The following is a 25,769-nucleotide window of genomic DNA, read 5'->3' as shown; positions in this document are numbered from 1 at the left end:
ATGGCGTGTGAGATGGTGTCAAAAGCCGATGGTGTCAAGGAGAATGAGTATGTTGATATTGCCATCATCAGCAGCCAAGAGGAGATCATTGACCACCTTGACCAAAGCTGGATGGCGAGGTCGAAATTAAGGCCACAAAGGTTGGTGGGGGTGATGGACTTCGTAGAACACACAAGGTCAAGTGTATGGCCTTTATGTCCTCTCCACGACCCCTCACCACTGGTGTCCTCTAGGGCTCTGTCCTTGGGCCTTTACTGTTCTCTCTCTATACCAAATCTCTCGGCTCTGTAATTTCTTCACATGGTTTCTCCTACCACTCCTACGCAGATGACACTCAACTTTTTCTCTCCTTCCCCCCTAATGACTCACAGGTGGCAACACGTGTCTCGGCATGTCTTGCGGACATTTCTGCTTGGATGTCAGCCCACCACCTAAAGCTCAACCTTGACAAGACTGAGCTGCTCTTCCTCCCAGGGAAAGCCTGCCCTCTCCAAGACTCCCATACAGCCAAGAACCTTGGGGTGATCCTTGACAACCGCTTATCCTGTGTGGCGAACATCATAGCGACAGCACGCTCCTGTAGCACAACTTTTGGTCCAAGCACTTGTAATCTCTTGCCTTGACTACTGCAATGCACTCTTGGCCGGACTCCCCGCCTCCTCCATCAGGCCTCTGCAGCTCATCCAGAACGCTGCCGCTCGTCTGGTGTTCAATCTCCCCAAATTCTCCTATGTCACGCCCCTCCTCCGTACCCTCCACTGGCTCCCGGTAGCAGCTTGCATCAAATTCAAGACCCTGGTGTTTGCCTCCCAGGCGGCAAAGGGAACAGCCCCCCACTACTTGCAAGCAATGGTTAGCCCCCAAACCCCTGCAAGATCACTCCGCTCGTCCACCTCGGCTGCCCGCCTGGCACCACCGCCTCTACGTGGATGCAGTGACCGCGCTACTCGGTCACAGCTTTTCACTGTCCTGGCGCCCCGCTGGTGGAATGAGCTTCCCACTACGGTCAGGACTGCAGAGTCACTTCTGATCTTCCGCCGTAGATTGAAAACCCATCTCTTCAAGCTACATCTTAACAGTCCCTCCTAAAGACCGCTTCACCCTCACTACCTCCCCTATACTAACCCTGACAACAAGTCAGGAGAAGTGAGGAGAGCAAACCTAGCCATTTGAGGAGGGGGAGAGATGGAGAGACCACTGCTAGTGTCAGCCATCGGGAGTTGTTCTAAGTTAGCGCCTGGACCACATCATAACAGCGTCGAGAGCAAGACCAAAAGGAGGGGATATAGTGTTATGGAAAATACATTCATAGAACTATTTTCAGGTTATACACTTTCATATGACTGATAAACTTGTGATTACATTTTCTCTTGCCACACCTCTAGGGTTCTATAGCCATTGTTCTGAGAAGCACTGTATGATTTACCATATGAACAGCGGTGATCTCTGAGGGAGTGGTCAGAGAGAGCAATAATGGGGGGACAGGCGCATCCTGCCGATAGGTGTGAAATGTTGAACAGCGATTAAGCAGTAAGAAAGCGCTGATTGATCAGTAAGAGAGTCTCACCATTGTTCATTCTCTCCCGCCCTTTCTCACGTAAGCACAAGCCCATCAGCCGATAGCCTTGGCGGCGCCTGTATTATGTTTAAACTGTATAAAAGACGAACCTGATCATTGTCTCTTTAGACTTGTGCTGAACGGACCCCCGGTTCTACGCTGGGCTGCTGTTACGCTCTTGTCTCTTGTTTGCAAGCAATAAATACCAGACTCAGATATTGTGGCTACTCAGGACTTGTTTCTTGATTCTTACCTCCGAAGAGCTAAAGTACAGAGTGGTAAATCCTAGACTTCCACCACAATAGCCAGCTGGGGGTTCACTGTAGATGTGATGACGTGGGCCCCTGTGACAATAGCTAGCCCAGCGTACGATTCCCAAGTCGTGATGTAATAGGAGGGCAGGGGGAGGCTTAGGGCTGACACAGTGCAGATGATAGAAGTTTCGCCATGCTGCCGTCCGTGGTGAAGGGATAATGGAAAATCCCGGGGGGGGCACCGACAAGACAGAGAGAGCGAATTCAGTAATGATAACACACACATAAAAACCCCGACATCCAGGTGGCAGTGACAGCGCCGTACGTTAGTACTGTTAAACAAACAGCCAGGTTAGCTCCAAAACATACAATGCTAGCACTGCTGGCAAACAGCTAGGTTAGGCTAGCCCCACAGCAAAATAAATTCCTCAGGTAGCATGACCAGCAAGCTAGCTAGCAAGCTTCGGGGCACACAGACAGATTAAATTGAACAACAGCAGTTCGATCCAGGAAATCCAGATCCAAGGTCCAAGCACAGCAGACATATAGGGAACAGAGAGTGAGTGTTCTTCTAAACATATTGTAGCGAACAGAGGAGTAGAGTAGCTTCTCAGACACACAGATCATATTATAGTAAATGGTGCTTAAATAGCAAGAATAGAATCAACTAGGAGACTTCAGACAACAGAGATAACAGGTCAAACACATCCAATCATGAGACAGGCATTTGATATGCCTCCCACTCCTCCCCTCCCCACTGAAAACAATTGACCGGAGAAGCATGAAACATAGAGCCATTAACAATGAGCATCTCTGATGTTGTTATCTTGGCCGTAACAAGAGATGTGACAGATGCTGAAACCATTTGATATGCTAATGATATCTGTCAGGAGAAAACGGCAGGCCGGGTGTGTGTGTGTGTGTGTGTGTGGGAGGGGGTTGATACTGCACAAGAGTGGCCAAGGTCACGCACCACAAATACACACACTAGAACACACGCGCATGCGCATGCACACGCACATGGACACACGCGCACACGCACCCATGCACGCACACACACACACACACACAAAATATTGATCTATGCCAGCTCTCTCTCCAGAAGAGAGAGAGCGCGGGAGAGAGAAAGGGAAAGAGAGACAGAGTCGCTCATGTCAGTGCTAAGACACAGTAATGAAAGACCTTGAAGGCTTTGTTGTTTGGGTAGTGTTTGGAACGACCACGGGAAGTAGTGCCAGAGAGGGATGAAGTGAACAGTGTACAATGTACTGTGAGGTCATCCAGAGCTGTGCTCATGGTGACAGGCCTTTGATTTTACCCTGATGGAGTCAGACATTCAAGTTGCTGAGTGCTCCTGCACTTTATCAAACATATTGATCACTGAGGCACATATTGTGCTACTTTTGTGCCCTTGCCTCAACTCCAGCGAGAGCTTGTTTGGGCCAGGTATAATCTTACGCCGGCCTGCGGCAGTACTGAGAGATGTTGTGATAAGCATTGTCAATGTTCCCAAGCTCTCTCTCTTCTCTCTCTCTTCTCGCTCTCTCTCTCTCTCTCACTCTCTCTCTGTTAGAAGAGGCAGACAAGCAGACAGCGCGGTCCCTCTGTGTCTGATTTCTCCACCGCCTGTCTGTCTACAGGCATTCAGCACCCAGAGAATTAGGCCACTGCCATGGGTATGACAGCTCTGTGACACAGCCCTCCAACAGCATAACACAACCTCTGAGAAGAGCTTCACATCCTGTCAAACAATGTGTGGTGCATGGAATTAACTAATAGTTTGAGTGAGTGTGAGTTTTGGGCTGTTTCCATGTCGTAAAATATGTCACACATACTTACTGTGAATCTTTTCTTGATCATGTATCATGAATGTAGAGCATGATATCGTTATTATCCTTATTTGCTTTCAATTCTTGCTTAACAAATATGTTCCTTAGCACAACACTCCTTTTATCCAAGAGTCACTCAAAATAGTATCTATAATGATACATTAAACAACACGAGCGAAGTCACTTATTTTGTTGGGGCGGAAAACCTAAGCTGCAGTAAATTGTTTCCTAAGGCAAATACACTGAACAAAATTAATTATGCAGTGACTGCACAGAGTAGAGAAGGAAAGTGAAAGACAAGGCACTCAGAGAACAAGTCCAGAAACCTTCCACACTCCTCCACCCCGAGACTAATTTGAATGGAACCTCGGCCCTCATCATTCTTATTCATGAGGAAACAAAATCAATAGGAAGTAGTCTAAGCAAATTGAGTCAAAGAGGGAAACAGGAGAGCGAGATTCTCTTTAAAGTGATTCTCTTTAAACCTTTCTCTCATGCGTATATCCTTCTCATGATATATCCTTCCTCTCATTGGTGTTCTCTTCACCATAGCCCAATGGCACGAGCATGAACAATGATACATTACATTACATTATTTACACATTTCACCCACATTATTTCCTAATGTTTGGATTTGTAGTCTTCTATTTTTTCTTCTATTTTCTTCTATTTTTCTATTTTTCGGTTCCGCAACCGATTGGGAAGAGGAATTTCAAATTGAATCTATTATTTTTCTGTTTTTCGTTTTTTTTTTTTTTTTTTTACCTAACCTGAAAGTTACTCATTCCATTGTTATAATTCCCTTCTCACTTCTCTTGTAATGAATGCTGAAAATGTCAGTTGATGACCACGAGAGACAAGATGTTCTAGCCGACTACTAGAGGACTAGACTATTCCTTCTGCATGATTTTATTCCACGTTCTGCGTGGCCTATTCTTCATTATCCATGGAGGAAATGAATGATATGTATATGACCTCCACCATGAACACAAGGGAGACATTGGAATCACTTCATCACTCCGGCAAGAGGAGAAGGAGAAAGCGAACGAAATTATGGAGATGTGATGTGGACATGACAGGGGAAGGAGAATAAACCAATAAGAAACAAGGCTACAGTGCAGCACTCAGAGTTTTGATTCATTTTGATTTGGATATCAAACTAAATCCAATACAGAAAACGAGTGTCCGTTTTATGTTTGTGTGGACACAGAGTCTTTTCATGGCTCTCCACTGCCTGACAGCTGTCTGTGTTCCCTGGGCAACTATCAACCCAAATGATTTCTATGATTTCTCAGGGAGGGACTTGGAGGGGATGACAGACCATAGCAAGCACTAAGTAATTTGCCTTCTGTTACATGGCCTCAATCACATACTTTTTCCTCAATGGTATAAGAGGATGGGGTGATAATAGTAGTCGGCTAGTCGTCATATAATCCATAACCGTTTGTTTTCTTTGTGATGCATCTGCTCCAATTCCCTCTGCGCGATTGTTATGAGGCCCCATACAATGCCAAATTACAGCTCCTCCTCATGAGGCAAACAATTCCTGTTCAAAAGCAGACAATGATTGGAAACTGCACTTGAGTTCCACTCAGTCGTATTGTATTGCACAGTATGTCCATCAATGTGTCCTACACAGCCCTGAATGCTGGTTTACCTTCACTTTCACACGGAGAAGATGAATAGGTAACGTGCTTGTAGGATGTAATGGTGGAAAGCAGTCCAGCCTGACAGAAGCTCTAATCATGGTCTCTAGTCAGTGTACACAGACAAACACCCCACACAGACAACGAGAAAGAGGGAGAGGGATATGACAAAAGCTTTGTTCGCCCACAAAAAGTCATTTCCTCAGTTTAGAATTGGTTGACACAGAGCCTCCAGCAGAGCCATTGTCTTTGTTGCACAGTTTCATACCTTTTTCTGTTAACACCATCTGTGATTTATCACTTCAAAGGAATGAATGGGAAGTTTTTCTTACTCTAGCTCACTCTCTCTCTCCCCCCTGCCTGCCACCCTCTACAGTGAGTTATGGTGGAGTGCTAAAGGAGAGAATTAACCAGCCGCCACTCCCTCTCAGCCCCGGATATTGACTTGGCACAGCCCAACCAGCGTGAAGTTCAAAGAAGGCAGTTTTTCGCAGGCAGGGAATGGGACCCTCTGCTTCCGAGTCTGAAGATGTGGGTTTGATTGTCAGAGCCTCCTCAGCTCTTTGATTATACACTATTCATATGGATGACTGAACCCGTTAATGATGACAGGAAATCAGTTGACATGGAGCTGGCACAGCCCCTGAAGGAAGGAAGCGAAGGGAGCAGGAGAAACAACTCTGATATGTATATTTCATCATCACAGCCCAACCTGAGACACATTTTGTCAAAGCAAAGGTAGTTTTATTTGACTTGCCCCTCTATTACTGAATGTCTTTATGCTGTTGATTCTGAGGCTTCTTTTATCATCATGTCACATCATTAGAGCCTTTTAGTTCACGGCTCTATAAATAGTGATTGTTGGGTATTGTTTGGTTGGTTATAACAAAAGTGAGCTTTTCTTGCCTCCTCTGATGTGAGGCAAGTCCGGCAACCTCTAGGGATACCGTTGCTTTGTTGAAGCATCTGAGTTTCAGGGCATCTTTGAGTCTGAACACTCCTGACATTCTACCATATCAAGCAAAGCAACTGTACTGCTCCACTCTCTAACACACAACAGCAGAGCAGACGGAAGGAGCTTTAAAGCAAGCACAGGCAGGACTATAGCATGCATGCAGTCTGAACCTGACCATGTTGAGCAGACGCTGTGAAACACAGTCACATTACTCCAGCTTGACTGGAGCCTGTCCCCCCAGCCGTACTGCTGATCCCTAACCCTGCCACACAACACTACAGGGATCTGGCCCTGTCTGGGCCTACGCTGGGTGACATCTGTCAGCATATGGAGAAGACTCCAGGAACAAAACTCAGCACTGCGCCATGAGGGAGCCAGCTATCAGTGTCAATACGCTTCAACCAGAGAGAGAGGGAAAGAGAGACGGAGGGAGGGGGGGGGGGGGGGGGGGGAGAGGGATAAGGGCAGGAGGGAGGGAGGGAGGGAGGGAAGGAAGGAGGGAGAGAGGGATGAGAGAGAGTAGGGGGGAGAGGGGGGGGTGAGGGAGAGAGAGAGCGGGGCCAAAGAGAGATGAGAGAGGAGGTTGCAGGAGTGGAGAGAGAGGAATTAATGAGCAAGTTTCAATTTATTTACTTTTTATTAGCTAAGGAGATGTGAGAAGGGTCATACTGTCTGATTTTTATGTGAAATCATTACTGAGGTGAAATGTTTATTCAATAAATTCAAGTTTATTGCTATGGATAATTGTACATGCTTTAGTCATTAAAAAGCAGAGAAAAAAAGGTTTAATGGAAAGTGGGTGGAATCTGTTATTAGAATTATGAACATTTGACATCTCCATTTGACATCCTTATCTGAGGTGACATCTGTACAGAAGATTAAGATGATGTATTCTCAATATAATGATGTGATGATATTACATTGTTAACGCTTCATTTACAGTCACAGTGTAACTAATTATTACTCATGAATTATTCCTCAGATAATTGTGGATTTATTAGCAGATAGCGGAAAATACTAGTTATTACCAAAAAGTTACATCAGTCTACTTTCTACAGCTTTTGAGATACTGTATAGCGTACCATATGTGGCAACAAGCAATTACTGGGCACCTGACTACTTTCAGACCTGATCTTCTAAAAGTGGTCTGGGATAATGGAATGGGAATGTTCCATGCACGATCATAGTTAAACGCTGAGTTATCAAATGACCAAATTAAATGCAATCTTTTTCAATCACGGCTATATTTCTATCGTCAGCAGTATGGAGGATTCTTATCTGCAGCGCATGGACGATTAATATTCAGCAATTAGGAGGAGAGACTGTCAGAAAAGAGACCATCAACCAGGGAAAAAGGAAGCCAACCAAATGAAAGAGAGCGACGAACAAAACCTTTCATGGCCTGAAATCTCATTGCTGTTGGAAAATGTCCACTCCCATCTAGATTAGTTCAGGCTGAGTGACTCAGAGAACTTCAGTGAAATATAATGGACAGGAAACAGAGCATGTCAGTGCCTGTGCCAAGGCTGCACTGTTCTCGTTACTAGAAATCACTGGGCTTCTGATCGATTGGCTATCCAGGGGTGTGGGGGTCAGAGGGTTGTTTGTGACCCTCTCAGGTGCTGTTCTCACTATAGGTGACTCCCAACGGTGACAGAGGAGCATGCTGGGAGATTAGTGTGTCAGCCATAATGGTAATCCAGGGAAAGGGTTTATGCAGCACTTTTAGCACTAACTACATACATACATACATACATACATACATACATACATACATACATACAGTACCAGTCAAAAGTTTGGACACAGTTTGGACACAAACAAGAGTGTGCAAAGCTGTCATCAAAGCAAAAGGTGGCTACTTTGAAGAATCTAAAATCTAAAAGTAAATGTTTACTACATAATTCCATATGTGTTCCTTCATAGTTTTGATGTCTTCAATATTAATCTACAATGTAGAAATAATAAAAAAGAAAGAAAGACCATTGAATGAGAAGGTGTGTCCATACTTTTGACTGGTACTGTACATACATACATACATACATACTGTATATACATACATACATTTACACATGCAATAAGACCATGGGGAAGGATTTCAATAACATACACAGACATCAACATCAAAATATGAATTATATTCATGTTATGTTGTTGGAATTGATTAATCTAACATGAATGACTGATTTGTTATCATCAACACACTTGAGAATGTAGAAATATGATGTAAACTATTCATACAGCCTTGGCTCAACCCTCCTGAATAAATGAAAACTTTTCAGTCAAAACCGAGATAAGAAAATGACGTTGACCTGAGCGCCTCACACCATCAAACACATTGAATTCCGCTGTGATGGCTCATTCCTCAGAGGTCAACAACATGACCAGGCTGTCAGAGCCAAATCCCATTAGACGGCACTCCTGTGGAGAGGGTGAAATACAGCGGAGCCGGAGTTGTTTAGAGCCTGATACAAGGATGTGCTAAATGTCATGGGCTGTGGGTGTAACTCTGAGAGGAGTAAATCTCTCACTCCACTCCTGCCTCACAGACTCAGGGAACATCACACAGAGCATACGAAAGATATTGTAGTTTACAGAGAATATGGAAAGTAACAAATGGCAGACCTTTGATTATGTAAGAAAGCGAGTCTGTTTCTGCGCTAATAGTGCCATACCGCTATTCAACCTTTTCATGGAAGTTGGCAATAACCTTCATTTTCACCTCCAAATGTGATTTATGTCATCGCTTTTGATAATATGTCTCTATTGCCTGCTTTGTCTGGCTCTTGTTCAGACTCTCATAGCTTGCTGCTGCTGCTACTGAATTGTTTTGATAAACGACTTCATTACTCCTCCTGCAGTCTGGAGGAGATGTTTTGTAATGGCGCCATACTGCTGTTTTTGTTCCTTACAGCGTGTTTTCTGTCTGCTAAGCCTTCACCACCCACGGCAGACAGACTCAATAGCTTCACCTGATATCCCACACATTTCTGTTTGTTCAAGTTCAGGTAGGTTGGTTGTCACGCATAGAAGTAACCTGAGGAATTTACTGGATCAGGCTGTTATTTGAAATGTTTTATGAGTTACCAGGCCAGCCACCAGACCTATTAGGGTTGATAACATGTGCAGTCAGACACTTGTGGGTGGGTACCAGACCTGTAATTGGTGTTTGTGAAGATGTGTGGGTAATACTATTATGGTGAAATACCAATGAAATTGTTGGTCTGGTTGCACAATAGAACATCTACCCCATGCCATACTTTCATATGGTTGGATGAACTCTAATACTTCCATAGAAGTCATACTTCTATAGCATGGCTGTTTGATATAGGCTCTATTTTTGAAGATAAGCATCAACATGGTTCTGTTCTGCCCTGCCGGTTTATCTCATTTAACCTCTGTCCACAGGGAGCCCTCAGGTCAAAGGGTTCTGCCCATGCTGTCTCAAACAAATCCCCAAAATGTGTGAGGGTCCAGCTAATACCTCCCTCAGACTAGCCCCGTCAGGTGAGGGCTGCTGTATGTGTGAGCGGAGTAGGAATCAGCCACAAGGCTCAGCAATGTCAACCATGGCAGAGACGGTCCCTGAACCCCCACGCAATTTGTTGATCTGGCGTCTGCCATTGCTCTCTCTCAGCAGATCCCGGCAGGTGTGTGTGTGTGTGTGGAATGTTAAACACACTGTCAGTCGGAGCTCGGTCAGGACTCCCCCTGTCCATCAGCTATATGACCCCACGGCCCACACTCCCACCCCACCCCACCCCACCCCACCCCGACCTCCCTCCCCTTCAGACAACAGAACACGTGGGGACGTTCTACAGTCATTAGATACATCCAATTAGATGCCCTGTAAGGTGAACCATCTAATGGAATAAGAGCTATACAGTGCTCTGAGCTGAGAAGTTTCTCTCTGGAGATCCCAAATAGGGAGCCCTTAGTGGAGGGCTGCATAGGCTGCTTGGCCACTTCAGTGGATAGCATGAATTTATCTTATAGGGACCAACGTTGTGTGGCTTCAATGAGCTGCTTGTTATGAATTATTCAGCTCCGCTAGCCTTTGTTCAGAATGTAATTCATATTATTCATGCTGAGGTTTCAGTCAATTAAATTTAAATCTTAAAGAGATTGTATTTCTCCTCTGCCTTTCCTTAATGGATGATTTCTGAACTCCTTGACCCATACAACATAGACAGTAATTTTGAGTTTAACACTTTGAAATGTTGGCATGTACGTATGCATGTCAGTGTGTGTGTGTGTGTGTGTGTGTGTGTGTGTGTGTGTGTGTGTGTGTGTGTGTGTGTGTGTGTGTGTGTGTGTGGTGTGTGGTGTGTGGTGTGTGTGTGTGTGTGTGTGTGTGTGTGTGTGTGTGTGCGTTTGTGTGTGTGTGTGTGTGTGTGTGTGTGTGTGTGCATGTGTGCGTGAGTGTGTGTCCACATGCGTACGTGCGTGCGTGCGTGCGTGCGTGCGTGCGTGCGTGCGTGCGTGTGTGTAGATGCTGCTGTGCTCCTCATGATATACCATCAAATCTTTGATACCAGTCATCATGAGCCCAGCAGCACCACCAACTGGCTATTTGTAAAATAACAAGTAAAGAATTGTTTGATGGCTCATAATCATTCTCAATTCAGACAAATATGAAGACATACAAGTAATATTTAATGTAACCCATAAGTCGTTCATCACAAATATTTCAACATAAAAATACTTCAAAGAACATTGGTAGAAGATTTACTTTCTTTAATGTATGACTGCCTCTGATCTAGCCTAATAATGTGTTTTCTGAGTCTGGACTGGGCAGACAAAACCTTCGCTATATTGTATGCCGTATTTTTTATTGGAGATAAGCATTCAAAAGACTTCCATTTGTTTTTCTTTTCCCCGTCCCTTTATAAAGGACAAAGTCGCTAGAGTGTTTGCATTTGCATTCTTATCTTCTTCCTGGTCACGATTCATGTATGAATTCTTGCTTAAAACTTTTTTCACTTGGGGGTATTCCGATGATAGGCTGTTATATGAATATATGATCATATAGGTCTCCTGATAAGGCCCAAAACAACTAAGACAGAAATGTGTGAGTAAAATAAAAAATAATTAGAGCTTTTAAGTGATGGGTAGCCCTGAGCATCCTGAATGTCTAATGAAGTGTATCCCTCTACTGCTCTGCACAGTGGGAAGTTGCATAGAAGACTGACAAAGAGTCACTAATGGTAATATACTTGTGCGGGTTGTTATAGAAGGGTCCAACGTAGGCAAAAACCTGCAACCAGCAGATATTCACACACATACACATACACATACACACACACACACACACACACACACACACACACACACACACACACACACACACACACACACACACACACACACACATAAACCCATCCATGGCATTAAGTCAGATAGGGCCTTATTAGCTTTGAGTGCTTGCTCCCAGCAGACAGCTGGTTTCATTTCCCTGTGATGAATGATTTAGGAAGGGGCCTTCCAGCTGCAGAGATGTGAAAGGTCTCTACAACTCCCTCAAGGGTAGATTAAAAAAGAGGATTTGAGTGGGGAATACTGTAAAGAAGTATGAAGCAGTCAGATTCCACTGTAATAAAGGCATCTCGAACCTGTTGACCAAACTCACAATACGGTAGTTGAAAGGTACTCTGAAACATAGTTGCCTTGAGCGAGTTGAACTTGTTTGCACTTGCAACTTGCGGTCGCCCATTGTCTTGTATTAAAAAGAAGGAATGTGTAGCTTTCAATGTCTCACTGACTGAAATTCTTCTTCTTCTTGGAAAGAGGTGGCATCACTGTGCTTCCATTTAAAAAATCGATCATGAAATAACGGGCTTTTCAACAAAGAGAGGAAATGGAGGACATCTTAACAGATGTCAAGCAACTCTGTCACTGCGGAAATAATCCATAGACAATCTCTGATTAAACTGATTTCATCTCCCCCAGAGCCTCCGGGTACGGCGCCAAGGCCTTCCTGTCCACAATAATAATTTCAGAGCTTTCATATCAGCAATATTTTAATACCTAATGCAATTGCTTTCAATAGATGTGCTTGAAGGCTCTATCACCGCTGACAAGAGAGCAATTTAATTAGCAAAAGATATAAAGAGTGAAATTCACTTCCCTTTTAATGTTTATGATTGCCAGTAGCAATAGGAAACCTTTGAATTCATCAGTGTCTGAGTGTGTATCCGGGATAGTGAGCATCTTGTAAAATGACAGACCATAGTAGAGGAAGTTGGGATGACGCACTACATGGGAGACAGTTTCCAGGTTACGCAGGTACAGACTTATCAAGCCAGAACCTGTCTACCCACCCATGAGTCACACCAGACTCTCTGCTTCCAACAATTGGAAATTCACATTAGAGAGATAACAAGACAGGGAGGATCCAAGTTCGATACAAATATTCAGTGACTTTCCTTGTTTCTGAAGAACAGGTTTCATGAAGTCCTCAAGATTCAGTTCGAACAAGCTATGAAATGTAATGAGCTTTGACAAACAAAAAAAGTAGGTTATGTAAAACTATATCGTCAAAGAAGAGACAGATTCATTCAGGTTTCAACACTCTGCAATTGTTGACGAAGGGCTTTATAGTACAGACAGTAAATGAGTACGCTACATACAGTACTGTAAGATGTGGGTGGTAGGTAGAGAAAGGAACCTGAGCCCCACCCTTTACTGTGACGCTTTCAGCCTGCTGGCCATTCACCAGAGGCATAGGGATCTGACTCAACATGACAGATCAATGTGAGCAACAGTGTCAACAACCAGATGGCGTCACAATCTCAAGACACACAGTTCCTGGAACTTCCTTTCACAATCTAGCGCTTGGGCCGGGCTGTCCTCAGGCTGCTCAGCCTCAGCATATCTCTTGTGAAATCTCTGAGCAGAATGCTCTGTAAACAGGACCAAGCAGAGACACATACATCAAACTGTACCGTGTTCATGTGTTCACAAAACTGAATGAAAATACTGTAATAACAAATCCACATAAACACTAGTAGTTTACATCTAGTTGAATGCCTGAGAATGTTACAGATTACTTGAGGGGTGGAGTTTAGTTCCACAGTACATGTTTCATGTTTCATACCAGGCATGTCCACAAATAGACCAAGGACAAGATATGATTCATGAAAAGGACTGATATGATTTGCTATTAGCTACAAATTGAATCATCACCCCACCCCATAGTAGGTAGGGTACAATCAATGATTCATACAGTATCAACATGGATTTCTAGATGGACAGGACCCATCTATATGGCACCATTGCTTTCCTTTCATTGTGTAATCTGAGATGTGTGTCAGTGAGCCGCCTGAACACAGCCCGGGCCCACGGCCTACGCCCCTCAGTCAATCAATGTGCTGCTCTGGCAAATGAGCACATTGTCTGGGTCAACGGATTCACCATTATGTGGCCTTTGCCTTTCTGATCTTTGGCTATTGGGACTTGAGCTACAACCCTGAATGAAGACTAACCTAACCATAGGATACCATGACAGATGGGTTGCCATCTGCCTGATAGAGGAAACTCTCTTAAGGCTGATGTGACATTTCATAAGCCAGAACAGCGAGTTACAAATCCAAAACACATATATGCCTAATCACTAAAGCACAGGCATCTTTTTCATTCCAGAGTCATTGAGGGGACTCAATAAATATGTTTTGTATTCTTAAACAACACACACTGACAGCATCGGAAAGGCTGACAAATATCATACATAAAAGCACAATTGTATAGACACCAAAAGTTGACATTTGGGAATGACTGTTTCAAGTATTCTTTCTTATAATGATCATTGTCTGGGTTGGTCTAAAAACACATTAACAATGTAATCACGCACTTCATATTTTTTCTTTTTTGGGTATGTAATATTGTTTGTTGCATAGCTGCGTGGGAGTGGAAACATCTTGACGCTCCCCCCATCCAATAAAGTCCCATCAGCCATGACGTCAATTACAGTCAGCATTCTTCTCTTTAACCGGTGCGAGGTCTGGCCCTGGAACGCACTGACTTTCATTTCACGATTTCCATTTAAATCACGACCACGCAGGGTCCTTTTTCTTTTTCTTTGATTTCTCATCTTTGGGAACCACATCACCTACAAAACTGAAGTTCCTTTGGTGAAGGTATGATGGGTTTTTTTTCTTCTTGTGTGTTTAACTTAGCTTAGCTTAGCTATATGTTCAAAATGGCTTCTGATTGTTAGCTAGCCACCGTCTTGTAGCTAAGGTCAGCTATCCCAAATGTGGTCTTTCCAAGGCTGCGTAGGCTGGCTGGCTGGCTAGTAGTAGTAGTAGTAGGAGCAGCAGGCTAACTAGCCCCTTCTAAAGCTTCACTACCACGGCACATTACCAGAAAATGGCGTCTTGGGGGGGGGGGGGGGGGGGATTTTTAGCACTGGTTATAGAACCGGCGTTTTGCCATTTTCAAAATCTACCACATTGTTTCCATATAAATTGTTTCGATATCCCCTCCGAAGAGCGAAACGAATCATGCCCTGAAATATTGAAAGTAATATGATTGCTAGCCACGTCAGAACGCTAGCTAGCTAATGAGCAGGCTAGCTAGCAAACGCTGGTGAACCATAACCAATAGGCAAATGTCCTGATTTGTCGGTGTCAGATGCGTTTGTTTTTAAGAATACATTGCTAATTAAAGTCGAATCAATTCGTCAATTCAACCAACCATGGATAATCTCACCGTGACTCGACAGCTAGACTCGGAACTGTTAGCCTAGCTGGCTAGTTCACTTCCTTGCTACATTGTGATTGACTTCAGTGCCATGAAACAAAGGGAGTTCTTGCGAGTGAAATGTTGATGTCACCTTTGTTCTAGCTAGTTGGCAACAGAACAAGAGATGAGTCAGGTTTATGATTGGCTTGACTGATATGTTTTAATTGTTCCTTCCTAGGTCGCTTTCGCCTTCCCCACCCTTTCAATATTATTCATTTCGGACTTCTTCGTTGTCAAGCCGCCAAAGTGGAGAGTGTGATTGCAGAAGGGGGCGCTTCTCGTTTCAGGTACATATTAAAGTGCGCCCCCCCCACACACACACACACTACTGACATTCTAGGCTGTTCACTGTAATATGGTACATTGTTAGATTGCTCTAATTTATCCTTCAAACTAATCATGTCCATTTCCATGTGTGTGACAGTGCTTCTTCGGGCGGAGGAGGAGGTCTGGGTGCACCTCAGCACCATCCCAAGACTGTCGGCAACAGGTACTTTTCAAGCTATTTTTGACAACTCCATGAATGCCATGCCCTGAAAAGCTTCACTATCCTTTGGATGATATTAATGCTATTTTGTTCATTGCAGCGAGTTCCTGGGGAAGCCCCCAGGTACTAGCGTTCAGAAATGGGTTCCCTCACGAAGCACTAGACGAGATGTCAACACCTCCAACGAAAAAGAACGACATGATGCAATCTTCAGGAAAGTGAGAGGGTATGTTTCCCCACAAATACAGCGCTAACACATGAAGCTAACCGGCTTGGAGATGAGTGATGGCCGTCTACCCATAAGTTACATTTACTATGTTTGGAGCCCGTGTTAGTGTATCGTTGTAGTGTTTTGGTTGAAATGCTTATTTATTTGTATGAAGCATGCATTATTTTTCCACCTCTTATGTTTTCTCTTGTGTCCATCCTTAGCATACTTAATAAGCTGACCCCCGAGAAGTTTGACAAGCTATGCCTTGAGCTCCTGAATGTGGGCGTAGATTCAAAACTCGTCCTAAAAGGAATCATCTTGCTGGTAAATATGTTTTTAAACTCTGCTCGTTTGTGCATTGATGTTTCATTTATTTTGATGGACTACTGTTGCTTGTTTGCTAAGTGAAGATCACCCTCTTTCTCCCAGATTGTTGATAAAGCCCTTGAAGAGCCCAAGTATAGCTCGCTTTATGCACAGCTATGTCTGCGCTTGGCAGAGGATGCACCAAACTTTGACGGCCCATCACCGGAGATCCACTCGTCACAAAAGCAAAGCACCGTAAGCGTCTCCACTAATGGGCCTCCCTCCTCACATCTATTAGTGCTATTTTGAGGCTATAAAATATGCAAATAATAGTTTGCAATAATGTGAATCTGTTTATTCTCTGGGCTTTCACCTGAATCTTTTTTCTGACTGATGTTACACTTCTTTTGTTCTACAGACATTCAGGAGACTTTTGATTTCTAAGCTTCAAGATGAATTTGAGAATCGCGCCAGCAATGTCGAAAGTGAGTGCAGTTTTGAAAGCTAATTTCTGTGCCAATATTTGTTGGGTTCTTTGTTCCTAATATTTGCACTGTTTTTCTCTCCAGTCTATGACAAACATGACAACCCTCTTACCTCTGAGGAAGAGGAGCAGCGTGCCATTGCCAAGATCAAGATGCTGGGCAACATCAAATTCATTAGTGAACTTGGCAAACTCGATCTTATCCATGAATCTATCCTTCATAAGTGCATCAAAACAGTAAGTCTAAAACCATATGTTTATTTTTACATTTTAATACCTACATGAAACTAATTCGTGCTGTCTTGCTCCCCCCCCCCCCCCCCCCCCCCCAAGCTTTTGGAAAAGAAGAAGAGAGTCCAACTTAAGGATATGGGGGAGGATCTGGAGTGCCTCTGTCAGATAATGAGAACCGTGGGGCCTAGACTAGACCATGAAAAAGCAAAGGTAAGATTTTAGGGTGACTCATTTAGTTGAGTGATGTTATTTTTAAATCTCTGTTCCATTTCCAGTATGACTAATATATGTTTCTTTGTTGTCTCGCAGTCTTTAATGGACCAGTACTTTGGCCGTATACGATCCTTAATGAACAACAAGGACTTGCCAGCGAGAATTCGTTTCCTGCTGCAGGATACTCTGGAGTTGCGAGACAACAATTGGGTGCCTCGCAAAGCTTTTATCGATAACGGACCAAAGACGATAAACCAGATTCGTCAGGAAGCAGTAAAGGTAAGTTTCACTTTGTCTTTGCAGAATAAGTATTAAGAGCCTCTGTGCGAGAGCGTATGCAAATACAGTTGGAATAGTTGTCTGTTCTAAACATGTCAGTTTGCTTTATGTTCTGCAGGATTTGGGTGTTACTTTTCCAACAATGGCCCAGGGAATGAGGACTGACTTCTTTCTGGAAGGCCACTTCATGCCAGGCAGGATTAAACTTGACAGGGAAGTCGGGGGCTTGTCTGAAATGTTTGGACAGATGCCAGGTATGTTCACACTGAGACCACAACTCTTCAGATGTATTAGTCAGTGATGCTGTACTCTCCTTCCAGGCTGTGTTAAACAGGGCAAAAAAATGGCTAAAACGTTCAGATAGAAATATCTATATTCAGATAAATAGTCTTGTTGGCGCTATTGCTAACATTTTTAGTTCAGTACGTTGCACCCTCCTGAATGCACCTCTTTTGTCCCATGGTGTTGTCTAATGATGAAATGTCCTGTCTGTCAGGGAGTGGGATCGGGACTGGTCCTGGAGTGATTCAAGACCGGTATTCCCCCACCATGGGGCGTCACCGTACTAACTTCAACGGCCACACTGGACACACAGTCCCAACCCCACAGTCTCAGTTTGATATGGGAGGAAAGCCCTTCATTAAAAACAATAACCAGGTAAGGTTATCCAGGCTGCACTCTGCACTTTTGCCATCATTTGATTTCTAGTGATGCTGAACTGCTAAACATGATATTGATGAAGGATACCTTTCATTGCATACTGATTTATTGATGTTTGGACCTTTTTTCTTTTCCCTAGGGGCAGAATCCTATTTTTCAGAACCAGAATCACTCTGTGCAAAAGCAAGCTCAGTCCAACGATATGGCACCACGCTTCATCAAGAAGGGACTCAACATTGAGGAGGTACACTCCCTGGTACAGAGCTTCCACGGACATCCAGCCAAACCCATTTACATTCAATACATGGGTTTGGTGTATGAACCATTTGGATATTACTAAACACACTTATTTCCTCCCCTCAGATCAGTCTAAGGCCGGCACAGTCATTCCTGTTGAACAAAAACCAAGTGCCAAAGTTGCAGCCGCAGATACCAACCATGATTCCTCCGAGTGCTCAGCCTCCACGCACGCAAACGCCACCACTGGGACAGGTATAGACAGATGTATAGATAGATACGCACTCTATTTAACTGAGTTTATGACAGCCTGTCACAGTCTGTGCTTGTCCTTAATTGTTTTATTTTGTCTTAGCCTCCACAGCTTGGTCTGAAAACCAACCCTCCTCCAATTCAGGAAAAACCTCCAAAGACCAACAAGAAACCACCTCCTGCAAAGGAAGAGTTGCTGAAAATGACTGTATGTATCAGCACGTATCCCTCTAAACATCCACTGCTTCACCCTGCAGAGGACATTCAAGAGGCTGATTCTGTTTCTTTTTTTTTTTTTCTTTTTTTTTGTCCATGTTGTCCGTGTTTCTACCAGGAGACCATAGTGACTGATTACCTGAATAACAAGAACATTGATGAAGCTGTGAACGGTGTGAGAGAGATGAAGGCTCCCAAGCACTTCCTGCCCGAGATGTTAAGCAAGATCGTGATCTGTTCTCTGGACCGCTCGGACGAAGACAAGGAGCACGCCAGCACCCTGATCAACACGCTCCGCACAGAGGGCCTCGTCACGGGCGAGAACTTCATGCAGGTGAGTCAGCGTGGAGACGGATGGCCTTTAGAGATGATATCCTGGTCAAGACGCCATGTCATTGAGTTTCTTCTCAAGGTCCAGCCTAGTCACTTCAGCTAATTAAACCAAACCATGTTTTATTTGCCAGTCAATCACTACTTGGAATGTGATATTTCTGCACACAGAGCAGTTAGGGGTTAAGTGCTTTGCTCAAGAGCACAACAGCAGTGGTAGGCATCACTAGATCTGATGCCAGCAACCCTTCAGTCACCAGCTCACAGGGAGGGAGCCTAGGCTACCTGCCACCCCATTAATATTAAACTGATTTCCTAATTTCCTTCCCCAGGCTTTCCTCAGCGTTCTGGACCAGTGTCCCAAGATCGAGGTGGATATCCCGCTGGTCAAGTCCTACCTGGCCCAGTTTGCGGCGCGGGCCATCATAGCAGAGCTGGTGAGCGTGGCAGAGCTGGCCCACCCCCTGGAGAACGGCACCCACTTCCCCCTCTTCCTCCTCTGTCTGCAGCAGACGGCCAAGCTCAAGGACCGAGAGTGGCTGACTGACCTGTTCCAGCAGAGCAAGGTCAACATGCAGAAGATGCTACCTGGTAGGTCACAGCCCTCTCAAACCCCCAACCTATATGACCTGCTGTTCATCCTATCAGTCACTTCATATCCCTGTTTTATTAAACTTCATTTAACATGCTTTATCAAATTGATTGGCTTTGTTATTCCAAAGAGATGATTGTTGACTGCAGGTCTTGGAATGGTCAATGTATGGTAACATTCACTCTCTCTCTCTCTCTCTCAATCTGCAGAGATCGACCAAAACAAGGATCGTATGCTGGAGATCTTGGAGGGTAAAGGGCTGAGCTTCTTATTCCCACTGATGAAGCTGGAAAAGGAGCTGCTCAAGCAGATCCAGGCAGACCCGTCTCCCCAGTCCATCTACAAGTGGATCAAGGACAACATCTCCCCCAAGCTGCACGTTGATAAGGGCTTCGTCAATATCCTCATGACCAGGTCGGGGGAAATGAGCTTCATATGGGTCTTTTGGGGCAAAAATGCGCTTCAAAATAGTATTTTTGGACAGGGTTGAAATAATGTATAGTTTTTTAGTAAAGTCTGATTCCTCTTCTCTTCTCCAGCTTCTTGCAGTACATTGCCCATGAGATAAATGCCAGTGAGGAGTTAGACCAACTCTCAGTCCCCACAAAAGAACAGATCGACCAGGAGAGGCTGCTGCTGGCAGCCTTCAAGCCGGTCATGCAGAAGTTCCTACATGATCACCAGGACCTGCAGATCAGCGCTCTCTACGCCCTGCAGGTCCACTGCAACGCTAGCGCCTTCCCTAAAGGTAGGATCAGATGCCTGGGCTAAAACATTAAACAGGTCAATTTGAATGGAAACATTTAATATTCAACATTTGTGTCTGTCTGTAGTATTTCCCTTTACAAAGGTGTTCTGGGCATATTGTCAATGTTTGATTTCTAATTGCTTTTGTTAACCTCCAGGCATGTTACTGCGCTACTTTGTCCACTTTTATGACATGGAAATAATTGAAGAAGAAGCCTTCCTTTTATGGAAAGAAGATATTACTCAAGAGTTTCCTGGAAAGGGAAAAGCATTATTCCAGGTAAATACATTTTCCAACACCACCTTCTCTACTGAACTGTCTTTGAAAAGGAGACTTTCGTCCTTTTCAGTACAAACATGTTCCCCACTGTCGTCTCACTGTTTTGCTGATGCTGTGTTCTCTCTGTGAAGGTGAACCAGTGGCTGACCTGGCTGGAGACGGCTGAGGAGGAGGAGTCTGAGGAGGAAGCTGACTGAAGAACCAGCTAAAGCCTTATGGTGCAAAGACGCTATAGATATGATGCAGCTTTCCCCCCGCGCTACTGTTGTGTCCTCCTGCTCTTCACCTTCCCCATCTCTCCTCCCCCCATTTCTGATATGCGTGCGTACCTACCTAACCACTGCAACTCTTCATTCCGCTATCAAGTTTTTTGCCATGTTACGCCAATGCATGTTTTGTTACTTTCTACCTTTTTTTTGGCTCTTTTTCCTAGCTCAAGGTCTTAAGCGTATACTAGTTTAACATCCTGTCTTAAGAGCCTATTTGAGGTCAATGGTATTAGCAGCTTTGAGTCTAGACCTTTTGTTTGCTTTATGACATGTATTATGAGGGCCTTTCTCCTGCTGCTGCTGTATTCTGTATGCTTTTGTGTTAACCGATTTAGCAACACTGTAGAGATGCACTTTGCTCTGAGTCAAACATGAGTCGTTGCAATATTCACTCATCCCTTGATTGTTACAAAGACATCTTAAAACTGTAATCATCGGTTATACCATAACATTTAATAGTTTATTGCTTGTGTTTCTACCTCCTCGTTATGGGCTTCATGTGCTGGGGATGAATAAGTTCATTACCCACTTCAGATGAAAATGCTGAGGAGAGTCTGGACTGATGCACAAGTCTGTAATAAAATACCTGGTTTACTTGCACAATATACCCTGATTGTAAGAACTCCAATTCAGCCCTTTTTTAAGTGCTTTTTGTGGATGTATGGAAGAAACATCTTCTGGGAGAGATGAAATGATGCGGCCTTGTTAATTTGTCATCCCTTGTTGCTGTATACCTCCTCCTGTATCTGTCAAACTTTGTGATACTTGAATTCTTCATTTCCTTACGGCATGTTGTTCTCGGACGACCAAACTGTCTGTTTCCGATGCAGTCGTTTTCCATCTAAGCAGAAAGGTGTAACAGTGGATTTTTTTAAACATGTCTTTTAATTGGTGAATAAAGCTAACATGAGAAATTAATTTGGATTTGTTACACTTTCAAGTCTGCCCCACCCTCCCCTCGTGGAAAACAAATTTAAGCCGGTTTGCCATAATCGAGATATTTATTGATGGGTTTTATCATGATGAAACAGTCATCTCCCAACTTATTATGATCTAATGAAATCACGAGGTATAAATCTGTACAATTAAACTTTCTATTTAAAAGTGTTACTGTAAGGTTCTGTAAGTGCTCCAAATGTTCTGTGTACCACTATTGCTTAACTTTCAATAAAGTTAAACACTTGAGTTCAGACTTGTGTTCCTTAGTGGTGTAATGGGGTGGGGAATGTTTTCTTGGCACACTTTGGGCCCGTTAATACCAATCAATCATCGCTTGAATGCCACAGCCTATTTGAATATTGCTGCTGACCATGTGCATCCCTTCATGGCCACAATTTACACATCTTCTAATGGCTACTTCCAGCATGATAATGCACCATGTCACAAAGCCGTCTCAAACTGGTTTCATGAACATGACAATGAGTTGAGTGTTCTTCAGTGGCCTTCCCAGTCACCGGATTTGAATCCAATAGAACACCTTTGGGATGTGGTAGAATGGGAGATTCACAGCTTGAAAGTGCACCTGAAAAATCTGCAGGAATTGCGTGATGCAATCATGTCATCATGGACCAGAATCTCAAAGGAATGTTTCCAATATCTTGTGGAATCAGTGCCACGAAGAATTGAGAGCAAAGGGAGGCCCTACCCAGTATTAGTATAGTATTCCTAATAAAGTGCTTGGTGAGTGTATATACACACACATAACACCTCCATAAGTATTGGAAAGAGGAAGCATTTTGTCGTCTTTTCGCTCCATACCCCAACAGTTTGGATTTGAAATCAAACAATTACTATGTGGTTAAAGTTGAGATTCTAAGCTTTAATTCAATGTTTTCTTTTTTGGTTTGGTTTCACCATTTACAAATTACAAGCTTTTTTATACATAGTCCCCCTTTTTCAGGGCACCAGAAGTATTGGAAAATTGGCTTGACAGGTGTTTCTGGATAGTCAGGTATGTTCTGTCACATCATTTGTGTAGGCATAAGAGAGCTGTCAATGTCTAATATTGATTCTAGGCTGCATTTAGTGTGGCGCTATTGATGTCTGTCAACATGACCAATGAAAGTCAAGGAAGCAAAAACCTTAGACTTACCAAAATCAATAGTTTGTAACATCATTGAAAAAGAAAGAAAGCACTGGTAAGCCGAGCAATTGCCAATGATCTGGCAGGCCCTGCTCGAATACAAGCAAATGCCTCCATCATACAGTAAGACAATGACCCCAAACATATAGCCATAGCAACTCGGGAGTGTTTCAGGGCCAAAAAGCGGAAGGTTATTGACTGGCCAAGTCAATCTTCAGATTTAAATCAATTGAACATACATTTCATGTCCTGATGACAAGATTTTAGCCAAAAAGGCACTGTATATATTATATGTTTTAAGTCATTGGGGTTAACCCTCTTGCCATCAAGACAGAGTAGTCAAAGCTTGGAGCATAAGTTGAGTTATCCCTCCCAGAGAAGCAATAGCATGTTGAGAGATTATACAAAATGTCATTAGTACATGGTTGCTATGTACAGCTCCCCAATAAACAATAAACATTCACTGAAACACTTCGTCTACTTCTTGGCAGGCCTCAGAGGTATGCCCAACAGTCATTCCTGTTACCATGGAAGTGAGTCTTGTTTAGATTTTTGTTAAAGGAATGATAGCCTTATTACAGCACACCATTACTTATTGGACCATTCCCCATACTGAAAGTTCATCGCAATGGACTCATTCTTTGTGGATACACGACTGTAGCCCATAGTTTCGTGTCCAAATTTTGATTATAGCTATAGAGATGACCATTGCATCACGAGTTAATCAGACCTGTCCAAGGTTACACAATACAGGGCAAGAACAGCATATGAATACTTTATAAGGCATGCTGGTTAGAGAGCAGCCCTATATGTTCTCTTGTTAAAGTAGATGCTGGAGCAGACGTGGGTGGAATGCAGTACAGCTAGCACTGGCCTTAATGCACCTCAGTAAGTGTCTGTGAGGTGGAGATAGGAGAGTAACTTAGAACTATAGCTTTGGGTCCGCAGCTATATGGCATGGAATCCTCACAGTGTGTGTGTTTACTGTTTTGAGGGTGTTCACTGGAGAGTTGATCATGTGCTGGGCCTACCTATCTCTTTCCAGATCAGTTGAGCTCTGTGGTCTTCGGCCCTGCTCTCATGAATGTTCTTTCACATTATTCTGTAATATAGCACTGCGTCTATAGTATCTCCATTCATTGATAATCATACCTGTATTTAGGACCTTGGTTATGTTTGCTAACACTGACATTGTAAGAAAACACTGAGAAGAGCAAAATCAGATATCTATTGATGACTTTTACAGTTATCAAGAACTGAACAAGATACAAGAAAAGAGTGATACAACATTATTGACATCTTTGGGCACCATATCGTCACTGAGCATACAGTAGAGTGTGTTCTGTTTCCCAAGGCTAGGATAACACTTTACCATCTGGTTGGCTGGCTCAAAGCATGTGTTTGTGATCTCAGGAACAGACAGCAGCTCTTGGTGATAGTTATTCCCCATTACCAGGAAAGCAAAGCCAAAAACGAAGGCCATACTTTTGCTTATATTTTGGACGGTTCATCTTAGTTGATACTGACTTTAATAAAATATATAAATAAATAAAAACATATCCTAAATGCCTATCACTAATGTACACATTCCATTCCCATGACAATAAAATGCAAACATTCCACTATTACTGGAATCCCCTTCAGTTCATCATTACAACTATCTTCTTTAGCGAGCACCTGTTTCCCAGTACCTTTCAATTTCAACTACTTACACTTTTATTCTCAAACTGAGCTATGGAATCGAATAGCATCCCAAGGGTGTATGGACCATACAGGTAATTATTTTAAGATGATCATGTTTGTCCAAAGTGTCTGTATGATATGTCAATCTGATTAATCTATTCTGTCTAAAGAGCTTCTGCCAAAGCAACTGGTATCTGCAGACCTTGCGGACCTGCTGGCAGCCCAAGTACTATGAATCACAGGTAAGACTCACCCATAGAGAACAAAGAACACCACAAATATTACAATCATATATTATCATTGATATTCTGGGTGAAAAAATCACAAAAGAAACATTATATCTAAAGACAGATCGAAAGAAATGAATAGTGCACTACACACTAGAGCATGTGATACTAAAATGTCATGACAAGCATATGACTGAAATGTTTACTCCCATAGTCTATTCCCGTAGTATTGTCTCATGTGTAACCCTTGTATTGCAGAAGAGGGGCATGGTGCATTTTCTCCAACTCCAGAGAGATGGCAATGTCCTGGCCCATATAATTCAGAGGACATGACTGACTGGCTGGTCACTCGAGGGAAGAAATACTTGAGGGAGAAGTGAGTACAGCGTGTGGCCTCATGTACATGTACACGTCACTACCATCAGCATTCAAGATAATATTGATAAACGGAGATTGTGAAGTAGAGAGAGTTAAGTTGCCCTGTGTTTTATTTGAAGGTTATGGATAAGTGCTCTGGAGGAGGGTAAGAACCTAGTTAAACTGGTAAGAGTGACATCCTAAGGATTGTTAGTCAAAGCCATAGATTTAGAGTTTGGCCAGTTCTGTTTGATGAATGGAATATCAACGTGCACCATTAGCACCAAAGTTTCAATAACTATGAAATTAAACTGAGAATGCCAAAAATAATACAATTGATATGAAAGGTTTTGTGCCAAAATGTAGGATAGTTTGTGTTCTTGTAATGACTGGAGTACTTAGGCAGATGACTCAAATTTGACATTTGACATTTGAACATTGAGTGACATGGCTGTTGGTTTGGCCACATAGGTCTTTGAGAAGCTGGCCTGTGCTCTGAGGGACTCCGCCCCTCAGGCCCTCTTCTCACGCCCCATTAGTGTGGTCATGGTAGAGTCCCTCCTCAGGAGGATAACATCCATGTTCACCCCTGAACTACTAAGGAGGGCTCTGAGAATTAAAAGCCCACACTTTGTCAT

General features: G+C 43.4%; 1 protein-coding gene across 1 annotated transcript; it reads left to right on the top strand.

Moving 5' to 3' along the window:
- LOC310819554 (eukaryotic translation initiation factor 4 gamma 2-like) lies at nucleotides 1-21,419 on the top strand (the record flags this gene model as incomplete). Its single annotated transcript, XM_083690856.1, has 22 exons — nucleotides 1-140; nucleotides 3,239-3,258; nucleotides 15,163-15,271; nucleotides 15,409-15,474; nucleotides 15,572-15,697; nucleotides 15,904-16,006; nucleotides 16,112-16,243; nucleotides 16,407-16,473; nucleotides 16,558-16,709; nucleotides 16,806-16,916; nucleotides 17,016-17,198; nucleotides 17,317-17,452; nucleotides 17,695-17,855; nucleotides 17,998-18,102; nucleotides 18,222-18,350; nucleotides 18,451-18,555; nucleotides 18,682-18,897; nucleotides 19,226-19,484; nucleotides 19,695-19,899; nucleotides 20,025-20,233; nucleotides 20,391-20,512; nucleotides 20,644-21,419. 22 exons carry the CDS (start codon nucleotides 1-3, stop codon nucleotides 20,707-20,709), a joined length of 2,922 nt encoding a protein of 973 aa, XP_083546982.1. The 3' UTR covers nucleotides 20,710-21,419.
- Between the last annotated feature and the right edge of the window lie 4,350 nt (nucleotides 21,420-25,769).

This window comes from Argentina silus, assembly GCF_951799395.1.
Source record: "Argentina silus genome assembly, chromosome: 19".
Classification (NCBI taxonomy): Eukaryota; Metazoa; Chordata; class Actinopteri; order Argentiniformes; family Argentinidae; genus Argentina; species Argentina silus.
Note: the sequence above shows the minus strand (reverse complement) of the source record. Positions and strands in the feature narration are given on the sequence as shown.